We start from the raw sequence: 13,129 nt of genomic DNA, 5'->3' as shown, positions 1-13,129 counted from the left end.
AAGAAACCTGGAGACTGGTCCTAGACCTTTCTTTTCTAATCCTCTATGTCAAAGTCCTAAAATGCAAAATGCTTTCTGTACAGTCTTTGTTACCTCTTATTCCACACCTCAGTTTTTTTTTTTTTGTAACTCTGGATTTAAACGATGCTTATCACAATTCTCAAATGTTTGAAGTTTTTTTTTTAATTTTCTGTGGCTGGTTTACATTTTCAGTTCTCAGAGTAACTCTTTGGTGTGTGTTCAGCTGCAAAGGTGTTTACAAGGTGCCTGGCTCCAGTAGTGGCCCATTACAGACTGCAGGGAATAAACATTTTCCCATATTTAGTCAATTGCTTTTTTTTTTTGCAGATTCTTTTACAGCTTGCCAAGATTTTCTGTCTTGGATAAGAATGTATTTCCTTGGACTTCCAAGATGGCTGCACATTGAGTAACAGCTTAATTTAGCTCTCCCAGTATGAAAACAGAAACTTGGCAGAGAAGGCCAGTAGACTTGTGTTTATGGATACATTTCAATAACTAGATAGTACGTGTACTGCCTGGGTGCTAGGAAAAAAGAAATACAGAGGATCTGGAAAAAAATCAGCTACAAAAAATGAGAAAGAAACACTGACTTGTGAACAGCTGCAAAAAGCAGTGCAACCTCCAGACATGAATTCCAGTAACCTACAAGAAGGTATAAGACAACTGCACTCAGACCTGGCTAAAATAAACAAAACACTGATGGAGTATATCAACACAAACAGCAGAAGGCTGGAAAAAATTGAAGAAGCATTAAACAAATATTCAGATGAGATAAAGCTGCAAAATTCAGATGTTGAAATGAAGAAAAGGCTGGCTGAATAGGAGACTGCTCAGGAAGAGATGTTTCGGAAATAATAAAATTAAAGGACAGAGTACATAGGGAACCCCTGAGATTTTCAGCTATACCAGAGAAGCTGGAAGGAACAGACTGCATTAATTTTATGAAAGCGCAAATAAACAACTGGACTGGTATTCCATAGCAGGAGTTTTTTGTGGAAAGGGCACATCCTGTGTATGCCCCAAAGCTGGCTATGAGAATGCAACCTAGACCTTTAATTGTAAAGGTGGAGTCCTACCAGCAGGAGGAGTTGATTTTGGCAAAGCTGTGACAGAAGGACAAAGTATTAAAAGTGGGAAACAGCAGAGTGCTTGTGGAGAATGATTACTTATTGTACACCAGGCAGAAGAGAAGCAAATGTATTCCACTATTCAGGGAATGTCGAGACGCAGGTGTGAGATTCAAACTGCTGTACCCATCTGCCTTCAAAGTATCCTTCCCTGGAGGGACAAAATTATTTTTTGATGAAGTACATGCTAAGGAGAAAATACAAAAGTTTGTCCAACAAAATGTGAGCTGTGAAACAGAAAGAGATTCTGCTTCTTGTTCTTCTGGTAATAAAGACAACAGTGAGACTGTACTCGTGTAACCTTTTCCAGTTTTTCAATGGAAAATGTTGGAGTGAAGAAAGTGAGTACGAGAGTTGACTAGAAGAATCGAGAGTACGTTAGAAGTGAAGCAGGCACAGGATTTGGGAGATGGAGATAAAGAGTAATAAAGCCATTAACTTAATGTGGGATTACAGTGCAATAATTATATGTGTGAAATATGACAGAACAAGAAAATCTGGAAACATTGGACTTTTTCAGAATTTCTTGGACTTGTGAGGGACTCTAAAGCGTATGCCCTACTTCATGTCATTAATGTTCAAAAATGCTTTGGGGAGGAGAAGAGGAGGGAGAAACTGTAAATAAAAAATGTTTTTCTTGCTAGCATTATTTTTGTAGTGTATGGGTTTCTTTGTATGCTATAAAGTTTTCAGTTATTTTTAAGTGTAATGGAGAATGTAAATGGGTGCTGCTGTTCTTTTTTCCCCTCTTTTATTCAGTTTTAAGAAATGCAGGCAATGCAATGAAAAAAAAAGTCTGGTTAAAAGAGCATAACAAAGGAAAAATAATGTGATTTTTCTCATTCTTGCATGGGGAAATGACTGGATTAAGGAACTTAGATTGATTTAGTAACACATTTTAAGAGTATGCAAGTAAATGAAAAAGAGTATTGAATATTATGAGGGTTTTTAATAGCAACTACATGCATGTTCAGCAGCATTTCTGCAGCAGGTCTTCATGTTTCCATGGAAACAGTCTGATAAAGAGAAGCTGGCTGCCTGGTTCTCATGTTTCCATGGAGGATAATCTGATAAAGAGAAACTGGCTACAGTCTGATGGAGAGTGATTGGCTAAATTGAAAAACAAACTGAGAAGAAAAACTGTCTAGGAGATAATGTACTCTGTAAGCATTCAGGGTTTTTCCCAGCTGGGATAGATATAAAGAAAAGACAAATCCAGTTAGCACTTAGTAAATGCACAGGCTGCACCATGCATCTTAGCATGTTTAACCTTTCTTTTAGGTTACCTCAAGTTTGAGTGTGGCAGTCAGTTTGGGACTTTTGTTCCAATCAGGAGGGTAAAACTTCAGTATTTGAAAATGTACATAGTTTTGTGTGTTAGTATTAAGTTAATAGGTTTTGGGGGGTACTGTGGTGTGTTTTTTTTGTTTAAGGGCTTTCAGTAAAACAAAAAGTTTTGTAAGATGGTACATAGTGTCAAATGGCTCTGACAAGAAACGACTGTATAAAAGTTCAACCAGTCAAACAGTGTATGCATGTAACACAAAAGCTGGAACTAGACATTTAACAAAAAAGGTGTTATACATAAAATGTGGGAATAATACATTTTTAATGCAATGGTGCTTTCAGTAATGGCTTTAAATGTCAGTGGTCTCACAGATAAATACAGAAAAGAAAAGAGTAGAGAACTATATTAAAACTTTAAAGTTAAGAGTGCAAATAGCTGTGTTACAGGAGACACGCTTAGAACTGAACGTGTGAATTTGATAAAGAAAGTTTTTCAAGATGGTTATTCAGCAGAGTACCTGTGACAAAGGAAAAAGAGGTTACCTATATTAATTGCAAGAGGAGCTCCGATAGTGATAGAAGAGGATAAAGATGATAATGGCAGATTTGTAGTGCTAATGGGCTGCTGGCAAGGGAGGAAGATTACACTGACATCTATTTATATTCCACCTAAAACTGCTATAATGGAGCTTAAGAAAATTCTGGGAGAAGTAATCAGTTTTCGGCAAGGAATATTACTTATAGGTGGGGACTGAAATGTGATTTGCAACAGTGAAGATGTGTCTAGGGGGCCCAGAAGGGAAGGTATAACAAAGGATGGTAGATTTTTGAAGAAATCTATGAAAATATTTGGCATGAAAATTTTGAATTCAGTAATAGGAGTTCAGAGTGAATTTGCATATTATTCCTCAAGATGTAAAAACTGGGCTAGGCTAGACAGAATTTACATTTCACAGGAACAAGTGTATTTAATTGAAGTAGATACGCACTCAATAACTATTTTAGATCATGTGCCAATAATAACTAAAATAAAAACACAGTAATGTAATAAAATTTTTGAGATAATGGCGCTTTCCCACCTATCTGTTGAAAAGAGAGGAATTTTAGGAATGGGCAGTGGAGATTATTCAGGAGCTAAAATTAAGGTGGAGTTTAAAAATAGGGTGGAAGTAAAAGAAAGGGAGCTATGGTTAAAAAGTAACAGAATTATTTAGAAGGACTGACAAATGTTAAAGTATTGCAATACAGGGGGAATCTCACAGAACAAGACGATCAACTGCAGAATGCTAAGTAGAAGATAAAGGATTACCTCAATGATATGAATGAGTTTGGAAAGATTGTTGTTAAGTAACTGTTTTTTGATAGTAACAGTAGAGCACAACAACTCAGGCAACAGAAAGTAGAAAGGGCTATCACCAAGCTTAGGGAGCCGGTAACAAGAGATCCTGTAGAGATATTAGAAGTATTTCAGAAATTATATGAAAGTCTGTATAAAGCAGAGAAATATGGAAAACATGAAAACTTACAAATGGAAGTGTTTATGGAAGAATTAAATTTGCCAAGGTTAGAGGTAGATGAGGCTCAGTTACTAATGGTTAGGATAGGAGGAGATGAGATAAAAATTGTGATGTATAACTAATCTACAGGAAAGTCCCCAGGAATAGATCCTATGGAAGTTTGGAAACTAGGAGGGGAAAAACTGATAAAGATTTGGAAGGATTTGTTTAACAATATTTTAAGAGGAGAAGTACCAACATTCTGGAAGAAAGCAGTAGTAGCTGTAATACCTAAAGAGGGTAAAGATCCATCAGACCCAGCTTCATACAAGCCCATTTCAATCCTAAACCATGATTATAAAGTGTTTATGTTGATAATGGCTAACAGAATGACAAAAGTAATGCCAAAATTAACAGATATGGATCAATTTGGTTTTGTGGAGGAGAGGTAAACGTGACAACATTAACAGAACACTGATGATTCAGAGGGAAGCAGAATGGAAGAAAATACCTTTGCTGTTGGTCGGTCTTGATGCAAAGAAAGCATTTTGACAGAGTAAGCTGGGAATTTATGAGCAGGGCAATGGAAGCATTTGCATTTCCTGAAAAATATAAGGTTGATTAGGAGGATATATGCGGGATCAGAGGTGAAAATTAAAGTGGGTGGGGTCCTCTCTGATAATTTCTGCTTGAACAGAGGAACCAGGCAAGGGTGTCCTCTTTCCCCTTTGTTATTTGCATTATATTTAGAACCACTGAAAAAGAAAATAAAGAACTCAGAAATTCAAGGATGTAATTGGTATGTTAGTCAAGAAAAGCTGGCTGTATTTCAGGTGATATTATTTTATACCTGACAAAACCAGAGAGAGACATTACAGTGCTGTGGAACATTTTGAGACAGTTTCATATCTTTTCAGGATACAGAATTAATGAAGCTAAGACAAAGGCAGTAGCGGTAAATTATCTACCCACACATGTATTGGTTCAGCAATGTCCGTATTTATGGGGACATGATAAAATTACGTATTTAGGAGTATGGATTAAAAATGATTCTGGTGTGGCAGCTAAGGATATGCGGGAAGAGACTAAACAAAAGATAATACAAAAACTGAGAAAAAGGAAGCTTTGTTATATTGGATATGGATAGTAAGCTACAAGCAGTAAAAATGTTTTTAGTCCCTTTAGTCTTATACACAGGTCAGGCAATGTTTTATCTACCAGAGGAAAAGTTGTCGATAGCAATTAATAAAGAGCTGAAGGACTTTATCTGGGAAGGGAAGCCGGCAATAGTCCAGTGATATAAACTGATTCTTCCAGATGAACAAGGCACTTTGGGATTACCCAGTTTGATGGGGTATTTCAGAGCTACACAGTTAAGGCTGTACATGGCACTAGCAGAAGCCTAAAAATCCAAGTGGAAAGAGATGATGATGAAACAGGGGGAAGCTCAAGAAACAAGGAGAGACTGGGATTTTGGATGCAGATCCTTAAAAAAAATTACAATAACAATGCAGATTAGTATATTCATAAAGAATTCTAAGAACTAAGCCACAATAGGAATGGAGAAAGGAGATTCTACCAATAGAGATGACTGCAATTAGAGATACAGGCAATAGGCAAGAGGAGGCTGGAATTTATTGGAGAAAACTTGTAAAAGAACCAAGGTATTGGGAGCAAATAATTAGGGAAAGGCAATAGAATGGGAGGATGCCAAGAAATTATTTGGACTGCAGTATAGTGATCACCTTCCCTATCAATGATTGATATCAGAGTATAGGTGAAGAGAAAGAAATAGGAAGTTCCTAAGAGAAAGACCAGCATTGATAGAGTTTTTAGTAGAATCTAGAACAGAAGCTACTGTTAAAAAAGAAGAAGAGTAGAGCACACAAAATATTGCATGATAACGATAAGGATCAATCAGAGGAGTGTAGAAAGGATTAGGAAGAGAGATTGGATAGGCAGTTCACAAAGAAAAAATGGGATATATATATATATATATATATATATATATATATATATATATGTCTTCCAAATGTGCAACAAAGTCTAGAATATTTAGGATCTTTGCTTGGAAGTGTTTACATAGATATTTTTATACCCCAAAGAATTTTTCCTCGGTAGACAAATTTTCTGGGAGTGTAATGAACTGGCAGACTTTAAAGATTCCCTGCAGACTGTTCTGTCAGAGATACTGGATGAGCAAATTGGTGTAAGTATGGAAATGATTTTTTGAGCTATGATACAGAATCAGAATTGTCTAGACATGATTGGACCTTGCTGCATCTAAGTGTGTTGGCTGCCAAAAAAGCAATTACTAGAAAATGAAATTCAAAGTCTAAACCAACTTTTCTAGAAGTAGTGAATGTAGTAACAGAGATAACACAACTGGAATTGGCATCTTTAGAAAAGGGTAGGAGCATATTACATAGGAAACAATGGGGATTGTGGGAACAATACATACAGAGGAGGAACAAGCAGGATATGAATGAGCTATGTAATGTTTGACTGACAATGACTGGATAGAGTGTAAGTGATGTATAATGTTTGCAACTACAATTATGACAGTATGGTTTGTGATATAAAGTGTTTGCAACTAAAATTATGTCAGTGTGGTTTGCTTTCATTTATATAAATGGTGATTGCCTATTTTATACGTATGTTTCTTGTTTTAAAAAAAAAGGGCAGTAGGATCACAATCTTGATTAGATCTGATGGAGGGATGTTTGAGTTTGGTTAGCAGCTGATCTGGCACAGATTTTGTCCTTTTTTCCTTTAATTCCGGAGCCGTGTCTATTGCAATGAGCTGTGACCCTTGCAAGGCATCTCAGTAAAGATAACTTATAGGTCTGAGGAAGAAAGTGAAATATTGAGCCAGACATTGAGAGATTATGCTGCCAGTGATTGCTGTTAGATTAGCACAGCATAACAGTTTTACACAGCTGTGCCCATACAGGAACTAATAACACTTGCTGTAACTGTGTGAAGCTTGAGAGCCTTTAGTCTTAATTTTGGAAAGGAAATCTAAAGTCTAAGATGCCTCGTCCAGTGGATCCCTCTAGCAGTGTACTATATGCTTGAGATAGCTCAGTACTCCCTTGGGTAAGACAAGAGATTAACACATGCTTCTTGACGTGATCAAGACCCATGGACTTCCTGTCCGAAATCTGGTCTGATGTCACCTGATTTTTTTTTTTTTTTAATGAGCTAGTGGAGGAAGAATGTATCTAACTGTGGATTTTCTGATAGCAAGGGGAAATCCTTGAGCAACCTAAATACTTGTTTTGCCTTCTTTTCGATGGGCACAGCTATGTTAGGGTAATTATTTTTTTGTATAAATGAGGCCTATGACTACAACTGCCATAGAGTGAACCACCCTGGGAAAATGGTCATTGCCCTACTTCTGCCCATGTTGTTTATCTTTTCGGCTTTTCTCGGTTAGAGGTCGCCATTGCAGAACTCCGGTCCACTAATGATTGGCAGTCAATTTTTATGGTGCCGAGTTGCCAGCCCGACGCCCAACCTTCAGCGAAGGCATGCCCATTTACGCATGTCTTTCGGAGGCCACTCGACCATGAGGAGGACATGCAGGCTCCACACAGAAGGCACTCCAGCCGAGAATCGAACAGGAGAACCTCTTGCTGTGAGGTAACAACGCTACCGCTGTACAACCGCGGATCATCACCCTACTTCTGCCCATGAGGAGAGGAATCACAAGGCCAAGCATGCGTTGGTGTCATGTCTGTGCTTAGAAATTATGTCTTCTGGAGGAAAAGTCAGAGATATTTTCTTCTTGTCCATAACTATTTTGCTTGCTCATGTGACGTGGAAATCCTCACATGGAACCTTTGGAGTGGATCCTTTAACTCCCCTTTGGGAGTCTTCCCCTTTTTTATCAAGAAGGTCAGAGAGCTTCAGACCTGAATCTTCTAGTATAAAGTGCTTGCTTGTTGATGCTTATGAAAAGAACAGTGTGTGTGATGGTCTACAGGAGATTGGGGGGGATTGATATGAGGACCATTGCTGAGCTGAAGTAGGATAAGTAAGTTTTCTTTGCAAGTAGTGTCACAGCTACAGCAGCACTTCTTCAGGAAAACTGCATTGATAAAACTGACATAAGATAAACCGTTACGTTTGGAATGATCCCAAGGTAACTATGCAGCCCTGGGACACCACTGCTGGGTAATTCTCTAACATTATTATGGTCTACATCAGTTAGCTATGAAGCAAAACCAAAGCTAATTACTTCTATTAATTTGAATATGAACTAGCAAAGGAATTTGCATAGTATATCTAGAAATGTTGAGGAAGTTTAGATATTGCTGCTGTCTCCAAACCAGTCTAGGTACCGAGAGGAAAGTATTTAATCATCACTTCCAGAACATTGTAGTCTCTTTTATTTTTCTTTCTTTCTTTCTTTAGGGCTGTAATAGTGCTAAGTGAAGAAGAATTGCCATTGTTGTCCCTTGGTCCTTTTTCACAGGGAGAAGTGACTGAAGTACAGCTGCAAGACTATTGCTGGATGCTGACAGTGTTTGGGGCTTGCAAAAGTGTGACTTGAATTGGGTCACTGGGCAAAGATCATGCCTGTGGGTTAGGGTATTATTTCATAGATTTCAGCCACTATCAGAAAGAAATGTATGCCAGTCAGGTCTGAGAAGTCTGACATCTGAAGTGCAGAAAAAGTAACATAATGACGCAGTTGTGGATCAAGCAGTACCAAGAGACAACGCTGGGTGGGGTGGACACAAGCAAAAGTAAGGAAGCAGGAAAATAAGGGGTTCTTACTTCATTGTATATAGTAGTAGTAGTATGCATTTCCTTACATAGTGAGTTTCTCGTGCCCTTGTTGTGTGTGGTTGATAAGCCTGAGGCATTATGTCCAACTATGCAGTGTGTTTGGGCAAAAAAGATATATCTGTGCAATGTCATTAATGGAACATTATTTCTTGTTAGTGTCAGATTTAAGTCCCTAACAGAATGAGTAAATTAGATGCTGTTTGCCTGTCTGGGGTACTTTGATGATGGAAGATTCACAGTTAGTGGGGAAAGTGAAATGTTTTAACAACAACAAAAGGTCATTGACAAATGTCTTCATCACCAGTGTCAAGTTCTTGTGCTACACTAATGGAAGACCAAAAAAGGGAGGGAAGGTGTAAGGGATTCCTCTTACAGAATCAGGAGAGTCCTTGGATATTTGGGAAAGAAAAAATTGTGGAGCTACACCATATAATACAAGCCATGCCAATATGTCCTTGCTGCAAATACATATTTACCCCACAAAAACTACCACACATGCATCATATGTGTGTGTGTGTGTGTGTGTGTATATATATATATATATATATATATATATATATATATACATACATACATACATACATACATACACACACACACACACACACACACACACACATATTGTATGCAGCTCACTTATTGAACACAGTTTTAACTTTAATCATTTGCTAATGTCAATTCTGTTTTTACATTCTACTGTCTTTTTACTTCTGTCTCCTTTTACAGGACATGGGTTGCGGAGCAAGTCTTGGTGTAATATCTGACAATGTGTTGGTGACCGGAGGCCAAGGCTGTGTGTCATTTTGGGATATCAGCTATGGAGATCTTTTGCAAACTGTCTACCTGGACCAAACAAATGAATCACAGCCTGTGAGGCAGATCATTGTCTTAGAAAATGCAGCCATTGTGTGTGATTTTGGCAGTGAACTGAGTCTGATCTATGTGCCTTCTGTGCTGGAAAAGTTGGATTGAAGGATACTCTTCACATCTAGCCACGAGACAGGATAGAACAACTTATTGCAAAGATGAGGATTCTGGGAATTTTGGGATGAAGCTCCTGAGGGGTACTCCATACCTGGAGTTAGTGATTGTTAACCACAGAATGTTAGTAGTCAAACGGCTAACAATTCAGAATTGTTCAGAAATGGATGTGAGAGAAGAATTCATATAAGCCTTTTGCATTGGGACAGATTGGTGCACAGCAGCTTTGAAAACTTGCACTATTGTTTTAAAAAACTACAAGATCTAATAAATCCATTCCTCTGTGCCTACCCCAAACCATCTTTGAAAGTGTGATTTACAACTATAGGATGCAGAAATAAGTTCTCATTCATTGAAACCAGTCTGACTCTAGTGTGTGCTGTGTATTTCTGATACCAGCCTGAAGTAGGGCAAGCAGAAGGAATTGCACCATTGATGTTTTTGGCAGCTTACAGTCAAAATGAACACATTCTACTTGAACTTTGCATCTGCCTATGTACTTCTGCTGCTGATAGTTTATTAAATGTTTTTTTAATCATTTTCCAAGAATGGTTCTTTGACAGTTAAGTAATCATGCTTAGCACAGTAGGTTGAAGAGGAGGAGATTCACTTTGGACAACAGTGGAATATGCCTGCCCTGCCTGCAGCTAACCTCTATGACATTCCCACTTTCATGAAAATGTACATTGTTTGGGGGGGGTTACTTGAGTAATAACTGTTTTAATTGTGGAGAAACTGTTTCATGCCTGCTTGTGCAGTATGCTGTTAGGACATGTGGTTACACTTTGAGGGTGCACTTGTACCTCATTCAGATACCTCCAGTTTTAGATGGTCTGTTTTTTCTTTGTTCAGAAGTAGGAAACAAAATCCCTCACCTGATGCATAAAAAGCATGAACAATCTTGTCTTTCTACACAGTTGTCCAGAATCTTATAAGCATTATTTTGTATGTTGAATGCAGGAGAGATGATGGATGATTGTAGGGGTAGAAAAAGAGAAGACTGTGTCCCCCTTATACTTATTTGACTGATGTACTTCTGACATTTGTTACCGAAGTCACTTTTGCAAGTAAGTAATTACTGCACTGTTTGCTTTGATGAGTATTTGTAATAATCACCCTTCTCCAATTCAGAAGCATTCACATAAAAAAAAAATGGTGGGTGACTTGTAACCCAGGAGCAGTGTGCTCAGGGAGTAACTTCTGGAATGAGCTTACTTTGTCTTTTTTGGTTGTTTTTCTGTCTACATAGCTTAAGCATATTTATTAAATCAGGGCTTGAGGGAGAATTGTCCACACAATTTGTCAGGTGGAAATACCCAGGCAACGCTGTGCCTTTAATAATCTTAAGTGCTGCATTCCTCATGAAGTTTTAATGTTTTTCTTCTATGTTTTGCATCTGTTAAAAGGGTTTGAGTGGTAGTCATGTGGACTAGTTTTCCATGATTTTTCCTTTTATAGATCAAGGATTGTGACATATATTGCACAGTTTTGAAGACTTGTTGATATATCTTGGTAGCTTACTTAGGGAATGTGAACAGGAGATGGATTTACTCATCTCCTAGAAGTTAGTTTTTGAGTGGATGTGTCTGTATGTGATTTTAAGGTTTTATACATTTAATCCTGTTTGCATATATATCCGTACCTTGCCTTTGTGCATACATTCCAGCCTGCTGACACTGGATTAATTCTGTGTGGCTAATGGAAGAGATACAGCACGTTTTTGACTCAGGGCTTTTATTAACACTGTTATACCTTTGGTTAGTTTAGCATTCAGTAGTAGTATAGCTTGGCAGTACAGGCACTTGGCAGGAGAGCACAGGCTTTGAGCTACTAACAAGCTTTATTCATAGATCTTTATCTGATTACCTCAGTCTGTAGTTGCATACCTGGTGACACTGAACAAGTCACTTAACCAAACCAAAGCTCCGAGGTCATATCTGAAAAAAGAAAAACTTTTGCCTACTCAGTCTTACTTGATAAATAAAAGATTTTAGCCATGACGGCAGTTAAAGATGAATTAGTCCTCCCAGTATGCTTATTTATTTGCTTGTTTCATAAGCTTTAGTTCCTACTTAACCAATAATGTAATCTTCTCCTGTCTATCTCTGTTATGGTGTACAGTGTTGCACATGTCATGTGCTTGCTGCATTACGAAACCACTGGTTATGTACTTGCTATATTTAAGGTTTGTAGGCATGAAGAATCTTGACTGATGAGTACTTTGCTAGCAGATAAAGCAAGCATTTTTTTTTTTGATTTATGGTATATAACCGTGTAGAAGCTACAGGATATGTTAAAGGTTTATATGATCTTCCTTAATTATACTGTGTGTGTAGGCTTGTGGAACTAGATAACAGAGTATGTAATATTTGGGAGACTTTGAACATAATCTTCTGGGGGGGTGGTCTGTAAGGCGGGTGGAATATGTAGAGGCTACAAAGAGGATCATGTGTTTGCACACCGGTTTCTTTATTCCGTTTCACTTACAAATACTGTAGTTCGCGACACAGCTGAAAACTAGCAGATTTTGTGATATAGATGGACAGAGTCTTGACTAATCTCCAGATGATCCAGGTTCAGTTAATGGCCTGACAGTAGAGGATCTGGCCAGAAGGGGATAGGAGTGAGTGGCTCGTGATGATTTGTCTATCCTGGGTAGAGGACATTGACAGAATCCTACCATAGGTGTTCTATCATGGGGGGTCAGGTACCACAGCTTCTGCATCTTAGACTGTGGGAGCAAGCACCCAATGTTCTTCGTGTTTCACTGTTGCAGTCATCACATTTGGGTTATCTGCCTGCAGGTAGTCCTCAGCCAGCCTGAATACCAGAGTCTTGGATTCCTGCGTCGGATGCTGTCTCTTCTTCCATGACATCAGGTCGTCAGGGGTATAAAACATGCAGTCGATGCCATTACATCAGTCTTTTTTGCCATGTGGTGCCCGAAGTAGTTTGCAACTGCCGATCGGCCGACTCTTGAAATTTTCATTTTCGAGTTTCAGAACCGAAGTCTTCAAAAAAGATAAGTACCCTGTTGGGGATCTTTTTTCTTGCTCCAACCGATGTCAGTAAATGTTAACAATTCTCTTACCTGTGGAAAGCAAATACCTCATAAAGATTTTCATTCGTACTGCATCCCTTGCTTAGGCCCAGACCACGACTTCCCTCGCTGTCAGTTTTGTGCCTTGTTCAACCCCCGAACTATTCGTTGTCAGGCTATCTTTGCAGCAGATTATTTTGGTACTCTGTATCAGTACTCCGAAATGGCTTCATTAAGCCATCCGACTACCGATCTTTCGCAAAAACGTAAAGATAAAGACAGAGACAGACAGCATAGGTCCAAAACTGCTGACGACGCTTCCATTAAGCTAGTCGCCAGTCCGCCGGTACTCAGTGAGGCACTTTCGCATCCCCTAATAC

General features: G+C 38.4%; 1 protein-coding gene across 2 annotated transcripts in view; it reads left to right on the top strand.

The window, feature by feature from the left end:
• LOC122797194 (SREBF chaperone) overlaps window positions 1–11,726 on the top strand; it is a 2,019,897-nt gene extending 2,008,171 nt beyond the window's left edge. For both annotated transcript variants that reach the window (XM_044066018.1, XM_044066017.1), the window contains exon 23: window positions 9,455–11,726. In XM_044066018.1, coding sequence (XP_043921953.1) covers window positions 9,455–9,700 — 246 coding nt within the window. In that variant the 3' untranslated portion in view covers window positions 9,701–11,726. The remainder of the gene's footprint in view (window positions 1–9,454) is intronic.
• The last annotated feature ends 1,403 nt before the right edge of the window (window positions 11,727–13,129 follow it).

The sequence above is a fragment of the Protopterus annectens genome, chromosome 3.part0, assembly GCF_019279795.1.
Source record: "Protopterus annectens isolate FY-2018-M chromosome 3.part0, PAN1.0, whole genome shotgun sequence".
NCBI lineage: Eukaryota > Metazoa > Chordata > Ceratodontiformes > Protopteridae > Protopterus > Protopterus annectens.
The sequence above is the reverse complement of the archived record's forward strand: the minus strand, read 5'-3'. Positions and strand labels throughout refer to the sequence as shown.